The sequence below is a fragment of the Phyllobates terribilis genome, unplaced genomic scaffold, assembly GCF_046119375.1.
Source record: "Phyllobates terribilis strain yellow unplaced genomic scaffold, ASM4611937v1 Scaffold_117__1_contigs__length_5270597, whole genome shotgun sequence".
Classification (NCBI taxonomy): domain Eukaryota; kingdom Metazoa; phylum Chordata; class Amphibia; order Anura; family Dendrobatidae; genus Phyllobates; species Phyllobates terribilis.
The window spans coordinates 5,232,642-5,250,211 of record NW_027362877.1 but is presented as its reverse complement, the minus strand read 5'-3'; the positions used below and the strand labels follow the sequence as shown (position 1 = coordinate 5,250,211).

General features: G+C 47.0%; 1 protein-coding gene across 1 annotated transcript; it reads right to left on the bottom strand.

Annotated features, from left to right (window-relative positions):
* Positions 1-13,519: 13,519 nt before the first annotated feature.
* Positions 13,520-16,039, bottom strand: LOC141201522 (uncharacterized). The gene has a single exon (XM_073663524.1). The coding sequence runs from the start codon at positions 16,037-16,039 to the stop codon at positions 14,969-14,971; it is 1,071 nt and encodes a 356-aa protein (XP_073519625.1). The 3' UTR covers positions 13,520-14,968.
* Positions 16,040-17,570: the final 1,531 nt, after the last annotated feature.

Below are 17,570 nucleotides of genomic sequence, written 5' to 3'. Positions count from 1 at the left end.
AAAACCCTGACCACTGTCCTTAGCACCCAGTAGCTACAGACGGAGCCCGAGCAAAAAGGAAGGATCCTACTCGCCGACAGTCCTGAGGATGTCCCCTGGATGAGGAGAAGGAGGAGGACAGCGCCACCCCGTGGGAGGACCAACGACCAACGTCACCCTCCAGGAGACTTCATCTGCTACCGTTGCCACAAGGCAGGCCACACCGCGCGGGACTGTCCTTTAAACGGGCAAACCCTGGGGCCAAGGGCCGAAACCCAGGAGTAAATCAACCAGGCCCATCAAGTTGGCACAACCGGTTTGTAGGAGGAAGGCCTTTCCTGTCCATCGTGCTGGACGGCATAGCAACACCTGCATTACTGGACACCGGCTCACAGGTAACCATCATACCTGATGTCCTCTATAAAAGGTACTGGTCCATAGATGAACTCCATCCGCCAGCCCCAAATCTCTCTGTGTATGCATCCAATGGCCTTCCTCTTAACCTAGTAGGGGTTAAGGACGTGACAGTGAAGGTGGGGAGAGCGTAACTAAAGGACCAAGGGCTGATTGTAGTGGAGTCTAACCCTGGTGATACAGACTTGTATATGATACTTGGTACAAATATTGTTGGTAACTGTTTGGTAGAAGTGTTGTTCTTACTCCAACAGATGGCTGAGACTGCCAAACCAGGGCAGAGGAAGGTGCTCCAGAGAGAGATTCGAGCCCTCCTGAAAAAGCAACAGGTAAAACTAACAGGTGGTGAGATTGGTAATGTACGGGTGACAGACCTGATACCCATTGTGATTCCCCCAATGAGTGAAATGCTGATTTGGTGTAGGGCAGCAATAGGTCTCAAGGGACAGAACTACCAGGCGGTAGTGGAGCCCACTAGCTCAGAGCACAGACCTACACTCCTAACTGCTAGAGGGGTAGTTGATGTATGCAATGGGAGGGTACCTGTACGTCTCCTAAATTGTGGGGAGGAGGAAGTTAAATTGTTACGATACGCCACTGTTGCCAGATTGTATACTGTGAATAATGATGCCATACACACAGTGGAATCCTTGACCCCACCAGATACAGTGGAGGACAATGACTCCGAAGCTCAGCTGGAGGATTGGTGTCAACAGCTCCATGTTGGAACTGACGCCACTCCTGTCCATCAAAAACACGGTGTCTACAGAGTGGTTCAGGAATATGAACAAGTGTTTAGTAAACACTCACTTGATTTTGGAAGGGTTAAAGGGGTACAACATCACATACCCACCGGTAACCATCCACCCATTAAGGAGCGTTACAGACCCGTACCACCAGCACATTACCAAAAAGCCAAGGAAATGTTGCATGACATGAAAAAGGCAGGGGTAGTAAGGGATAGCTGTAGCCCCTGGGCTGCTCCCCTGGTCCTGGTCAGAAAGAAGGACGGTAGCGTGAGGATGTGTGTAGATTATAGACAAATTAATCGAATAACACATAAAGATGCATACCCTTTGCCCCGTATAGAGGAATCCCTGGCTGCACTAAAATCTGCCAATTACTTCTCTACATTGGATCTCACTAGTGGGTACTGGCAAGTCTCTGTTGCTGAGGAAGACCGGGAGAAGACAGCCTTCACCACCCCGATGGGATTATGCGAGTTCAACAGTATGCCGTTTGGGCTCTGCAACGCCTCCGGAACGTTCCAGAGGCTGATGGAGTGTTAATTAGGACACCGGAACTTTGAGACAGTGCTGCTGTACCTGGATGATGTTATCGTGTACTCAAGGACGTATGAAGACCATCTGAAGCACCTGGCAGAGATATTTGAAGCATTGTCCCAGTATGGGATGAAACTAAAACCTTCTTAGTGCCAACTGCTCAAGCAGAAGGTTCAGTACCTGGGACACGTATTCAGCTTCGAGGGAGTAGCACCAGACCCGGAGAAGGTCACTGCCATCCAGAAGTGGCCTGAACCGAGAAGCATCAAAGAAGTATGGCAATTCCTGGGACTGGTCGGGTACTACAGGAGGTTCATAAAGGACTATACCAAAAAGGCAGCACCTTTACAAGATCTCCTGGTAGGACGGTCCAAGAGAGGTAAAAATCCCCCATTCCAGTGGGGCAAAGAGCAGACTGAGTCCTTTGCATCAATGAAGGAAGTCCTAACTGGTGAAGAAATCCTGGCTTACCCTGACTACAGCCAGCCTTTCCTGTTGTATACCGACGCCAGCAACGAGGGACTGGGAGCTGTGTTGTCCCAGAAGCAAAATGGCAGAGAAAAGGTAATTGCGTATGCCAGTAGGAAGCTTCGCCCTACTGAGAGGAACCCGGAGAATTACAGTTCCTTCAAGCTGGAGTTCCTGGCCTTGGTCTGGGCTATCACTGAAAGATTCAAGCATTACCTAGCCTCAACCAAATTCACAGCCTTTACCAACAATAATCCCTTGACACACCTGGAGACAGCCAGGTTGGGAGCTATGGAACAGCGTTGGGTGGCCAGACTGTCAAATTATCAGTTCACAATCAAGTACCGGGCAGGTCACAAGAATACCAATGCTGATGCCTTGTCGAGGATGCCCCACCAGTCAGACACCGAGGATGAAGTGGATGATCTCGAAGAAATTGAACTACCTTCTTTCCACAGAAATGGAATGGTCCATGAGCAATACGCCTCCAGAAGATGTCATGGTAGGACGCCAAACCCTCTACCTCATCACAGCTGGAAGGAGACCCAGGACAGTGACCCGGTTGTCAGCCTCATCAAAAGACTGATAACCCAAGAAGGTTCTTACCTGGAGAAGAATGCTCCCTCACAACTCAAACACCTGTGGAATGAGAGAAGCCGGCTGTTCATCTACAGAGAGACACTGTGCAGAAGGTATGTCAACCCCAAGACCCATGAAATGATGTGGCAGATTGTTGTACCTAGGACAGATATCCAGATAGTGTTAGAGGCCTACCACGACCAGGCAGGTCACTTTGGCTGGAAGAATCTGGAAACCCTGCAGAAGGACCGGTTCTATTGGTTTGGAATGCGGAGTTCCATAGAAAGGTGGTGCCGGAATTGTGGGCCCTGTAGCCTCAGAAGAAAAGACTACGGCAGCCAGAAAGCACCCTTGCAGTCTATCAAAACAACCCAACCTCTGGAGATTGTCGCTCTGGATCACGTCAAACTGTTACCCAGCAGGTCAGGCTACACCTATGCCCTGACCATGGTGGATCACTATTCCCGGTTCCTGGTGGTAGCCCCTGTCAAGGACCTGACAGCAGAAACTGCAGCAAGAGCGTTCCAAGCCTACTTCTGCAGACCCCATGGATATCCGGAAAAGGTGCTCACAGATCAAGGCCCTGCTTTCGAAGCTGAGCTATTCAAGGAATTCTGCCACCTGTATGGATGCAAGAAGATCCGGACTACGCCATATCATCCGCAAACCAACGGTATGTGCGAGAAAATGAACAACATCGTTATAGACCTGTTGAAAGCCCTACCCTTGGAAGAAAGGAACCAGTGGCCAGAAAAGCTACCTGACCTAGTGGACCTGTATAACCACATACCCGTGAGTTCTACAATTTGTACCCCAGCGTACCTCATGAGAGCTAGACCTGGAAAATTGCCCATGGACCTGGAGCTCGGAGGGTAGAACCTGCTGCAGATACATCCACTGAAGATTGGGACAAGAGCAGTACAGGAAGGTACGGGCCTGTGTCGAAGACAGTCTAAACAAGGTGAGGGAAAGACAGGAAGAGCAGTACAATAAACATGCACCAGCAGAACCCTTGGCACCTGGAGAGATAGTGCTGAAGCGGAAAAGAAGAGGTCACAAGCTCGATGACCAGTGGGAAAAAGAGCCATCACTGTGCTAAACTCCAGATTTGACAACAGTAAAACCTGCCTGATTAGTAAGGATGGAGGTAAGACAACCGCAACAGTCTCAAGAGACCATTTGAAGGTGTGCCCAGGTCTACTGAAGACAACGGAGGAAGAAGTACCTCCTATAGCACCGGAAGAACCCAAGGAAGATGTGCTCCACACAGTTCTAGGAGATTTCCCTGCAGACTGGCCTCAACTTGATGGAGCAGTTATTATACCAGTAATACACTTCTATCAACCACAAGAAGAACCTGTGAGCGCCCTAGAAGAACCTGCTCAGGAACAGGAAGAGTCCCCAGTAAGAGAAGGATCACTCGTTGAATCAGAGCCTGAAGGCCCAGTTATCAGTGCACTTGCCAGTCCCATAGAGAAATTAAGGCAGTTTTATAATCTACCAGCACGTACACTGATAGGTTAGCAGAGAGTGCATGCACTCAAGGACAAATCCCTGCCAGGTTTAGGGATTAAAATGTCTAAAGTATAAATAGTTACCCAGTTGGGTATTGCCTATTGTTTATTGTGTAAATTGAAATTAATGTGTGCCTGTAGTTACCCGTCAGGGTACAGAGACTTGTAGGCTGAGGACTGTGAGCAGCCAAAAACTGTCCTTGTAAATAGTTGCACTCATCAAAAGTGCCCCCCTTATTTGACCACTGAACAAAAAAACCCGTTTGGCGTGGCCGAAGATGTGGTCCAACACCTGGATCACTTATGCCCTGTAGCCACACCCAGGGCCTACGTTGAGGATTTTCAGGCGGGTCCCTCATGTTACTCATTTTGCACTTTCATCGGTGAAATGGACACCGGGTTACGGGACTTACTGTAACTTTATTATTGTTATTATTATTATTGTTATTGTTGTAACCTGTTACAAAATGCTTCAGTCCAGGAGTACTGAATTGTACTAGGGGGAATGTGGCACCCTGCTGTTCACAGGTACCACAGGACCCAAAAGGGTGCATGGATGGACTTCTCCACAAGAGGCCCTTATTACATGCAGATACCTCCACCCTTCCACCTCATACCACCAGAGGGAGCCCTGATAGAGATATATATATGGAGGGTGGAGCCAGGCAGTTCAGTTTAGTGAGAGTTCAGAGAGTGTGCTGCCTCTAAGAGCAGTGAAGACGCAGCACGTCTGCAGCTGAATTGAGAACCCCGAGTGTGGCCGGAGGCAGTAAGAAGAGAGAGAGGATTTGAGGGGGCAGAGGAGCATCATAGACTCACCCCAAGACATGAACCGGACACCGGATCTGCACCTACGGGGTCCTTTATACCCAGTAGGGATCACCGGCATACCAGGAGGACTACAAGTCCCTGATTGACCTGAAGCTAAACCCTTGACAGGACTAGGAACCCAGAAGGCCCCGGCGTCCAGGGATAGTGGTTGCCAGAAAAAGGTCCTACTACCAAGCGACAGGTGAAGGAAGAGCACGACACAGAAGCTAGGCCCAGTTGCAGGCTGGCCAGGAGCTTAGAGAGAGGGAGACACCAGGAGGCCTTATACCCGCTCACTGGGGAGAAGTCCTGAAGTGCACCCTTCCTACCGAGTACCCTAGACCATACCTGACATCCACACCAGTAAAGGTACTGAAGTGAATCTCCTGTCTCTGTCAGTTACTCCTGCTGCGCCATCTCTCCTGCACTGCAAGCCCCAGCATCACCACCATTTGCACCTACACTGCCCACGGGGCCCGCTCCACCTGTGGGAGCAGAAACATCCCAGCTGCCATCCCATCACCCCCCGGAGGTCTGCAGCAGCGCCGGTAACCATTACCGGAAACCACAGGTGGCGTCACGAGACAAACTGTATACTAAAACCCCTTTTTAAAGAGAGACCCAGAGTACGGGCCCGGGAGCCAACTGCCGTGACATCCTAAACAAGGTAAAAGGCCCGGGTCCCCTATATTCCCCCTGGATGACGCACATGTCACTTGAGCAGCCGCGATACATGGTGCATACCTGAGTACCCGATGTAAACTCAAGTAGCGAGCACTTGCGCTCAAGACTAATGACAACTTATTCAATGTGATGAACTATTGTTATCAATTTCTGTGTCGTACCTCTGGGTTCAAAATGTTCACTATACCCCTTGATAAAATCCTTGAGGGGGCTAGTTTCCGAAATGGGGTCACTTTTGGGGGGATTCCACTGTTTAGGCGCATCAGGGGCTCTCCAAAAGCAACATGGCGTCTGCTAATTATTCAAGCAAATTTTACTTTCAAAAAGTCAAATGGCGCTCCTTCCCTTCCGAGCCCTGCAGTGAGCCCAAACAGTGGTTTGCCTCCACATATGGGGTATTAGCATGCTCAGGAGAAATTGTACACCAAATTTGGGGGTCCATTTTTTCCTGTTACCCTTGCAAAAATAAAAAATTGGGGTCTAAATTAACATTTTTGTGAAAATAGTTAAATGTTCATTTTCTTCTTCCACATTCCAAAAATTCCTGTGAAGCACCTGAAGGGTTAATAAACTTCTTGAATGTGGTTTTGAGCACCTTGAGGGGTGCAGTTTTTAGAATCGTGTCACTTTTGGGTATTTTCTGTCATAAAGACCTCTCAAAGTCACTTCAAATGTGATGTGGTCCCTAAAAAAATGGTTTTGTAAATTTTGTTGGAAAATTTAGAAATCGCTGGTCAACTTTTAACCCTTATAGCTCCCTAATAAAAAAAATTTTGGTTCCAAAATTGTGCTGATGTAAAGTAGACATGTGGGAAATGTTATTTATTAACTCTTTTGTGTGACATATCTCTCTGATTTAAGGGCATAAAAATTCTAATTTTGAAAATTGCAAAATTTTCACCAAATTTCCGTTTTTTTCACAAATAAACGCAAGTGATATCGAATAAATTTTACCACTATCATGAAGTACAATCTGTCACGAAAAAACAATCTCAGAATCAGGGGGATCCGTTGAAGCGTTCCAGAGTAATTACCTCATAAAGTGACAGTGGTCAGAATTGTCCTGGTTATTAACGTGCAAACCACCCTCGGGGGTAAAGGGGTTAATCCCCGTCCTGAGCATTTTTCGGTAATGGAAAAGCACGGGGACTTGGACACATTTCTGCGAGGATTTGAAAAAGCCTGCAGGCAGTATCAGCTGCCTAAATATCAGTGGGCCAGATTTTTAACTCCAGGGCTCAGAGGAAGAGCTCTGGAAGTGTTTTCTTCTCTTCCTCAAGCCCAAGATGGAGAATATGAGGCCATCAAGCAGGCCTTGCTAAAAAAAAAAGTACCAGCTTACTCCAGAGGTTTACCTGAAAAAGTTCAGAGCCCTCCAACGTGGACCACATGATAGCTATAGTGATGTGGTGAATGGGCTCAGGACCAACTTTGAGCAGTGGTTCCAAGGACTGTCAGTCACCACCTTTGAGGACTTGAAGGATCTGAAGGTGAAGGACCAGTTTCTTCGTCTTTGCCCCATGGAAGTGCGACAGTTTGTGCTTGACTGGGAGCCAAAGGAAGCCGCCAAAGCAAACCAGATTGCGGATACCTTTGAAGCCAACCACACACCAGAGGTGCAGAAGTCAGCCGATGCAAGCTGGAAAGGGGTTAAGCCGACAGTCACCCCCAGTGTTCCAGCCAGCCGACCCTCAGCGGTTCCTGCTTCATCTTCCAGCACCCTGCCTGCATTTGACTCCCGCAGGTGTTATACTTGTGACCAAACGGGTCACATCAGCCTTGTCTGCCCGAAGAGGCAGAAGATGAACCCCACACCTGAGGCACTAGGGCCTACGGCAGCCAATTTTTTTTGTGGGTGGGGCGGTCGGCAGAGCACGTGAGAACTTACAACCGGTTACTGTGGGCAACACCATTACTGTTGGCATTATGGACACTGGCGCAGAACGTACCCTCCTCAGCCCTGAGTTTGTGCTACCAGAAGAACTCATTCCTGGGAAGACCCTGACTGTCACCGGGTTTGGGGGTGTTCGCCGTCCCATACCGATGGCCCGAGTTTTCCTGGACTTGGGTGCAGGGAGGGGTTAAGGGAAGTGGGGGTGTCAGAGAATCTCCCCACTAATGTGCTATTGGGAAGTGATCTGGGATGGTTGGTTGCCAGATACCCTCCCAGATCTGATATGTCATGTAATGCCACTGTCAATAATATTAATGTCATGCATAATAAAAATGTGTGTAGGGGTAAAGGGGAACTCAGCCACCTCACACCGCGGGGTTATGCTGCTGAGAATCCCCTAAAACGAGCCAGCATAAGTGCTATGGGCAATGGGAGCAGGCTCAGACACCAGAAAGCAGGTTGCCCCGTGCAGGTGACCAGTGTCACGCCAGATGGTGATATGGTCAGTGATAGCTGCCCCATGACTAGCACGGCTCCCGGGGTAACGGGAAAGGATAGTGAGAAACACAGGGATCATAGGGAAAGTGGTCCTGTGTCGCGACAGACTATGCATGCCCATTTGCGGCTGCCCCATAGTTAGCCTGGCTTCCAAGGTAAAAATGCTAGCAGGAAAAGTAGGTCCCACAACGGGTAAGGTAAAAGAAATGTGTGTCCCACTGTTTGTAAGGAGTATGGGAGGAAGGTACCCATAGCCTGTCAGAGGGGTTGGAAAAATATACCCCGAACCAGTCAGGGTTATCGGAAAGCAGGATCCCCAGTCGGTCAGGGTGGTGGACAAGTTGGGTTCACGGCTTGTCGGATTATCAGGAAGGGTGGTGCCGTGAGGTTTGCTTATGGGGCGATCTGTAAATTAGCCCTTACGCTACCTCATAGAGTGGAAAAGTCATAGAAAATAATAAAAATTTCTTCAAGCCCCTCATTCCCCTCCCTTATCGGCCATCTGTCAGAAGTAAAAGAAGCTCTCCATGCAAATTGCTTACACAGGAGAGGTGGCAAACTCAAGTTAACATACGAGTGTATTTCCTAGTGGCACGGGCCTGTGATAATTATACACCTAGGTGAGAAGGATGCAGTTCCTGGCTTCAAAGGAATTTTCTCTCACCCCCAGTGCATCGCTCTTCTGATCTACAGAAATCTACAGTCTGGCCGGCACCGACATGAAATATGGAATAACAGAAGTTCTGTACTTCCGATAATAATGGGACTCATATTTTTAGTAGCAGGGTCAGCTAAGGAAAAATATGCATAATTTTCCGTAGCTGTATGCCCCTCCGCTTAGCGGTAATGCAAAAGTACAATATAACAGACCGCAGCTATGTCATGTGTGGTCTCTAAAGAAAGGTAAATTCATAATGGAAAATATGGTATTACTTTTGGGCTTCTGTGATCAACCAGCGAGAAGTTATCGCAGAAACTAGATATTTTAATAAAACCATAAAGGGCGGAGACCACCCACGTGAGGTCATAGCAGGGGAGTATGTGGGCAGGTTCCCCTTCGGTATAAAAGACCCAGCTGAAGATGGGTCCATACTCATGCCGGGAGTAATATATTTGATATAGCAGGGGTCACGTTCGATAACGGTCAAATTAATAGGAGAGCCCCCCTCCAGATAAACTGAATCGTCTCTGCGATCTTTGTAGTAAGTCCCTTTTTAATCCTTTTTATTTCATGTAACTGTATACCCTGTACTGTATTCTCTCCTTTTGTAAAACCTTTTGTATACTTTTCATAAACACTGCATCCCTTTTGGATTAAATATGAAATTTAATAGTCTTGTTTCTTTTGTCCTGTAATCGTTACTCCCCCGAAGCCATATACGCTACCAGAAAGCAGCTGACCGATCAGACCTGTATTATATTTTAAAGCTGATTGGTGGTGGCAGCGAATAATATTAAGTGGGTTATCGTGAGGCTATCAGTGATAGAATATATGTATATGCCCTCGTACTATGTGTTGGAAGGTGTGTGTATGCTGTACGCTCACTGCTAGCCTGCTGATAAGTACTTAGGGAGAACAGCCTGCAGCCTCCTATGGAGGGGGGCAGCAGAGAGCTGTTTGCCCAAGACATCACAGTGGGTGGTCTCTGTGAGTAATTGGGATCGTGTGAATCCCTGACACCCAGTCTTTACCGTCCCCTTCTATGGCCTTCCTCAGCATACTCTTTTAACGTTTTATTAAACCTTTCCACAGTGCCCTCTGTCTGACGATGGTACACTGAAGTCCTCAGTTGGGAGATTTCCAGGACCTTGCAGAATTCCCTCATCAACTTACTCTTAAAATGTTTTCTCTGATCCGTCATGATCTCCTTTGGTAAACCTGTCCGGGAAAAACGTGGACCAATTTGCGGGCTATACTTTTTGTGGAGGAGTTTCTCAGGAGAATTGCATCTGGATAGCATGTGGCATAGTCTTTAGCATCACCATGAATGCACGGTACACTAACTTTTTCCCCTGGGATCAGTTGGAGGGGAAGGGTGGCCCTCACAAGGGTCACCAGACTCCCGGAGTCTAAGTGCCGTTACCTCCCACCCGTTCACCTTCACGGGATATGCTTGAGGCCCCTCGCTGGTTGGACAGTTCACACTGCAGGACGGATACACATAATATGAACAGTGGCGTCCTATGCTGCAGTCCATCCGCTCGGGGTTCAAGGGACAACGGGCGGCTATATGGCCTGAGCCATGGCACCTCCAGCAAACAACATCACCGGTAGGGACTTTGGGCACCACTTCCCCCGTCCCTTTGGACCTTGGATGCCCCACCCCCCTTTGGGCCTCCTGTCGGGAGCCCCAGTATGGAGTGGGCTGCCTTCCCAAGGAACCTTCAACCCCCTGGTATGTCTCGACCAGTCCGACCAGTTCATTGGCATTCCGGGAGAAAATAAAGAACCTCATCCACAAATACCACAAAAGACTTCAAGCTCTCATTGATGTTAGGGGGGGCAATACATGGTATTAAGAACTGAAGTATGTGAACTTTTGATCAGGGACATTTGGATGTTTTTGGTTGTCATTAAGATTTAAAAAGAGAAAACACAGTAGTTTTGACAATAAATGGTTTCACCCAACCAATAACCATGAGTGGAGAAAAAGTTTTTTTGTTATCATTCATATTCTCTGAAACAAGGCCAAGAAAGCAAAAATTCAAGCTCTCATTGATGTTTGAGGGGGCAATACATGGTATTAAGAACTGGGGTATGTGAACTTTTGAGCACAGCTGTACATGCACCAGAGAAAACACTCCGGGTTACATCACAGAGACCAGCCATATCTGTGACACATAACTCCCATCGACTATGCGACCATTAGCCACCTTACATAGCCCTACAGTGATGTGAGTGAATGCGTTCCCTTCACTACAACGCCAAAAATATACAAACCCCAATATTAATAACTGGACAATGGAGACACAAAATCTGGAACATTGTCAGAAAAATCCTTTGAACCGAGGATGCTTCTTCCTTGGAACAATGGCGGCCCCTGCACTGCTCTGCCCCTGCGGAAATAGATCTCAAGCTGACAGTCTTTTTCCCCAGCAGAAATCCTGTTTTAATCACCTGCCCATGCGAGAAGGTCTGTGCTTCAAAAAGGAGATGAGGTGCTCTCGCTCTTTAGCTATAATTGGTTTTCTCTCTTTCCCATATGTTTATTGTGAGGGGGACATGTCCTTGAAGATGTGTTATGGATTTTAATCTCTCTCTGACGGTGACCTTCCAAAAGTTTTTTTATTAGCTTGGAAGCAAGGACCCTCTACACACAGAAGCAACCAGGGTACAACTTGGATGTCACCTGAGAAAATATTGGTCTATTTACCTCGGATTGTAACAGCCACACAGATGTGTGAACGTAGCCGTAGACTGTGAGCCGAACCCATTGATATCAGCGAGTGCGGCCTACGTTAGTGACGCGCCCCCTGGGCCATGTTCAGGGGATACCCGGAGCCGGATCTGAATAGGGGTAGTAGTCCTCGTGGCGGTGACCCGGTCCGTGCCCAGGGTGTCAAACTAGGAGGCAGTGTTTGGCAGATGATACTGTATTGCTCGACTACGCCACCCGTTGAATGCAGCTATGGAGCTGCCGCTGCAGGGCAGACCGCTGAGGCCGGTAGTAGGATTGTGCAGCGTGGATGGTATGACCCCCAACGGGAGGGGTATGGCCTCAGGGCAGCTATTGTGAGTTGGATGAGGGGAGTGATGGTGCGGGTGTCCCAGTACTGAAGGTGCAGGTGTGACCATGAAACACGGAGGCTTGAAGTGCAGTTTCAAAAGCTTTACTCACTGTTCTTTATCCGGTCGCTTGTGCACAGTAAGGACCACCCGAGTCATGCTGCGTCCACCAGGTCAGGGACTCGGCCAACTCCCAGGTAGTTCCAGAGCGTGGTCCAGAGCTCCCCTCTCTTCCTTCCTACTGGCCGTTCTCACCAGGGACCCACCTATGTCCGGCTCCCTCGGGCCTCTTGGTGGTGAAACCTTTCCTGGCTTCCCTGGCCCTATGCGTGGTATGCCTTCCTGGTGGATGTGGTGAGGGTCGTGCCAAAGCTTGACCACGACCTCCGGTTCCTGGCTGAGGATGATTAGCCTCTACCAGTTTGGGATCCGGTACCCTTCTCTGCCAACCCTTCACCCTTTTCGTTCTCCTGTGGGATCTCAGGGTTCCCTCTCTCCTTGCGTCTCTGGGCCTTTCTGCCTCCTTCTCTCTGCTTCAGGCCTGGCCCTGGAGCTGGGCCCAGCCGGAGCCACAGCTCCCTGTCAGCCCTCTCTGGCTGAACTCCTCTCTCCACAGAACAGACCCTGTCTCCAGATGGTGCCCACCTTATATACTCCCTCTATGTGTGAGCCCAGGTGACTAGCACCCAATGGGCTCCTAGCTATACCCAGAGTACCTCCCCTATCTGCTCCTGCACTACAGGGATATTCCTCCCCCCTCCACACTCCAGCCGGGGACAGACGCTGTCGTACCTGCACATCTTCCTAGTGGGAGTACCGTTGTTCTGTCCCCCGGAAATGGGGTGAGTGTAGTGCATGCAGTTGTCTGAGCTCTGTTCCACACTCCATCCTTACCCGGGAGTGGAATACCACACCTCTGGTTCGAGGTGCAATACCCCTGTAGCAGCCGAGTCCTCGGGGTGCTACGTTAGTCTAGCGTGTATACGGGGTTATCCAGGAGTATCCAAAAGTTGAAAAAATACCTCACTTATAATAGCCGCATAGCAGCTGCTCACACCAACTGACCATAGTCCATGCAAAAATAGAAAGCGGAACACCAAATTGTTTTTCTTCATAATTTATCCAATAATATTTCATCCAGCATATACACAAATAGTAGAAATAATTCTGCAATATATTCAACACTGTGAACTAATCATCCAGACTGTGGTACGGGATTGAACAAGATTCCAACAGATCCTGGGTGTGGGTGATCCCTTCTCAATTTATATATCTCAATAGAGATCTAAGGGGTAACGTTTCTCCTTATGGAGAGTGACACACCAGCTCTGGCACGTCAAGGTAAGGAGGCTTATTCGCCATGCAATGCTCCTCTGGGAAATGTAATATGTAAATTGCCTCTTCAGAGATCTCGGTCCAGAGCCTCTCACCTAGCCAAATCAGGTCTCATACTCTGCACTGACGAGGGCCAACAGCCCGAAACACCTTGTCTGCAAATTGAGATTCTGATTTGGCTTCTATCCTAAGTCATATTGCACGACTCGTTAAAGGGTTGATTGTGACTTGTAGGATTGCGGCTTCCAATAGGTGGCGCTATAGAGTACAAGTCCTCTTTTTCTCTGAAGAGGCAATTTACATATATCTCAACAAAACGCCAACTGACACGTGGTTGAATACCAAAGGTTTTATTGAATGTGGTAGACCTAAATGTGGTTTGTGCAACATTTCATAGAACACAATAGGAATTTAATCACTTTACAGTTGTGGGTATTGAATATGTCACCAGACCAGCTAAGGGGGAGATTGGTATAAAAAGTACACCCCAGAGAAGCCTTGTGGATTCTGGAATTGGACTCCAGATTCCCCAGTGATATGAATCTTCCTTCAGACCTTGTATCCATTTACTGAATTGTGTTTTTTCCTCTTTTATAGTAATTATACATAATATACACATTATAGATGCAGACACTTCATTCTTCTATTGCACGGATGCTTTTTGTTGTGGACATATGATCATCCATAGGGGTAATGTAGACATACTTGCACATGTCCATTTGGGGCTGGGGGTCTCCGCTGTGCATTAGACACTATGATGTGTATAAGAAGCCGGTTACTGGTTATTTATTATGCCATGCAGAAGAACTGAACACAAATGCTGGTTCGAAACGCGTAGATTTTTTGCTACTATCCCCAGAATGTCATATTTTATAATGCTTCCATGATTTTAATTTGGATTTTTCAATAAAAGTTTTTGTTTTTATTCACATCTCCCGAGATCTCAATCTGTGCATGCTCCGGAGGCCATTTTGCCGAAGCACACCGCAGGGCTATGGCTACGGGATAGGGAACCTCCACTCACCACCGACTTTTGAGGATAGGGCCGCAGCATCGCCCCACTCCCGCCACCACCACCACCGCCTTGAATCAGCGACCCTTCTGAGGACGGGGCCCACAGCATCGCCCCGCTCTTGCCGCCGCCAACCTCCTGTATCTGTGACCCTGATCTGACACCGCCCCCCAGGTATAATACCTTTGCATTATAAGATCACCTCCCCCCCCCAAATTTTGAGGAAAAAACTGCGTCTTCTAATCTGAGAAATACGGTATTTATAAAAGATTTCCTAGATCGTGAACATGAATACGGCTTCTCTCCTGTGACTTCTCTCATGTGTAATAAGACTTGTTTTATTTATAAGAGATTTCACACATTCTGAACATGAATATGGAGTCTCTCCTGATGTCGAATAAGACCCCTTTTCTCAATGAAGGACTTTCTTCATATTGAACAAGAAAATGTTTTTTCTCCCATGTGAATTTTCTCATGTGAAACTAAATGTGATTTTTGTGTAAAACATTTCCCACACAGTGAACATGAATACGGCTTCTCTCCAGTGTGAATTCTCTCATGCATAGTAAACTTTGTTCTTTGTTTAACAGATTTCCCACATTCTGGACATGAATATGGTTTCTCTTCTATATGAATTCTCTGATGTATACTAAGATGCCCTCTATCTGTGAACGACTTCCCACATTCTGGACATGAATACGGCTTCTCTGGTGTGTGACTTTTCTCGTGTTTCATAAGATCTAATTTTTCTGTAAAGCCTTTCCCACAGAGTTAACATGAATATGGTTTCTCCCCGGTGTGAACTCTATGATGTGTAACAAGATGTGATTTATTTCTAAAACATTTCCCACATTCTGAACATGAATATGGCTTCTCTCCTGTGTGAATTTTCTGATGTGTAATAAGATTCCCTTTATCTCTGAAGGACTTCCCACATTCTGAACATGAACACGGCTTTTCTCCTGTGTGAACTTTCTGATGTTTAACAAGATTAAATTTTTCTGCAAAGCACCTTCCACATTCTAAACATAAATACGGTTTCTCCCCTGTGTGAGTTCTTTTGTGTGCATCAAGATATGATTTCCTTTCAAAACATTTCCCACATTCTGAACATGAATACGGTATCTCTCCTGTATGAATTCTCTGATGTACAATAAGATACCCTTTATCTGTGAAGGACTTCCCACATTCTGGATATGAATATTCTCCTGTGCGAATTTTCTTGTGTAAAACAAAATGTGATTTTTGTGTAAAACATTTCCCACACAGTGAACATGAATAAGGCTTCTCTCCAGTGTGAATTCTATAATGTTTATCAAAACTTGATTTATTTTTAAAAGATTTCCCACATTCTGAACATGAATATGGCTTCTGTCCTGTGTGATTACTCTCATGTTTCACAAGATTTGCTTTATCTGTAAAGCATTTCTCACAGTGTGAGCAAGAATATGGCTTCTCTCCTGTGTGAATTCTCTGATGTGTAATAAGACTCCTTTTATCTTTGAAGGACTTCTCACATTCCGAACATGAAAATGTCTTTTCTCCTGTGTGAATTCTCCCATGCATAACACATTTTGATTTAGTTGTAAAGCATTTCCCACATTCTGAACAGGAGTATGGCTTTTCTCCTTTGTGTTTTCTTTGTGTCTGAGCTGAGCTTTTAGCAAGTTGCTTGTCACACTGAAGTCTTGTATCCACTGTGTCACCTGGACTTTTGGTAATAATGCGAGATTGCTCAGGAGATGATTCCTCATGATCAGGAGGATTATAAGAAGGTGAAGTGCTGTGAAGTCCAGGAGGTGCAGGAAGGGTGATGAGGTTTTCTCCTTTAGAGTGCTTCATGAGATCTTCTTTTTTACAACTTCGTGATAAACCGTTATTATCACAAGGATTTCCTATCAGGATGAAAGATGGATTAGATGTGAATACAAAAGGGATTTCTAAATGTATTTGCTGGAGCTCACAGTGAAGACCCTCGTCAGTGAAAGTACCAGTAATAAGGAGGACAACTACATGCCATAACATTAACACAATGACGGGTAAAGTGAATGACACTTATAATCTGGTGACATTGGCACAAGTCAGGGGTGGCAGAGATTAGACAGCAAATTGACAGTTCCTAAAGGGAACCTGGCATCAGGTTTTACCCCCTTGATGTACCACCAGTGCCATTTCACTCTCGCAGCAAGCTTCCTATCATGCAATTAGTATAGAAAAGTGTCCACACAATTAAAAATGGAGTGTCAATATTTCCGCACCATATACAAATGAGACTGACTTGTCACAAAGGTAAAGTTACATCCAGAAGTAGTCGAACTCCAGCCACCATAATCATATCCACAGCACGCCTAAGGACATAATAGGAAATCTTAGAAGGAGACAGAAATAGTACTGAAGATACATTAAGAGGGTGAATCCTAATTACAGGTTTGACAGAGAGAAAGAGTGGCCCATCTGTCAATCCATTATCTCCCCCACAATATGATCCTGGGATGGCGATGAGTTGCTTTGCCAACTAGAAGCTTACCAATGGCCTAAGGCTCGGCAACGTTCAACAGATTACAAGATTGGATGTGAGACTGAGTCTATTAAGCTACATGCCAGGATAACAAGGACAGTATTTTTGGGAGAAAAACTGGCATTTTGCTCGGTCTGGGCTCATCCAGCATACCAAGAGGAGATACCTGAAACATGTTCATATCCACAATGCCTTGGGTGAGAACATTCCTTTTACATTATACATGTTGATTGTTGAATCAAGGATCATTTGCTATGGTTTGGTATCGTTGCATTGCTTTAATGATTTTTTGTGTTATTATGGTACCCTCTCTGCCACGGAGATGCAATTTGTGACTGAGCCTGCTGGCATTGGCTCGAAGTACCATGGTGGTAGTCACCGGAAATGGTCTTCCTGCAATCTTGAAGGAGTTCCCAGAGACGCTTAGCACTTGTTGGCCCTTTTGCCTTCACTGTGCGTTCCAGCTCACCCCAAACCATCTCGATTGGGTTCAGGTCTGGTGACTGTGGAGGCCAGGTCATCTGGCGTAGCACCCCATCACTCTCCTTCTTGGTCAAATAGCCCTTACACAGCCGGGAGGTGTGTTTGGGGTCATTGTCCTGTTGGGGTCATTGTCCGGATGGAATAGCATGCCGCTGCAAGATGGTGTGGTAGCCAAGCTGGTTCAGTATGCCTTCAATTTTGAATAAATCCCCAACAGTGTCATCAGCAAAGCACCCCCACACCATCACACCTCCTCCTCCATGCTTCACGGTGGGAACCAGGCATATAGAGTCCATCCGTTCACCTTTTCTGCGTCGCAAAAAGACATGGTGGTTGGAACCAAAGATCTCAAATTTGGACTCATCAGACCAA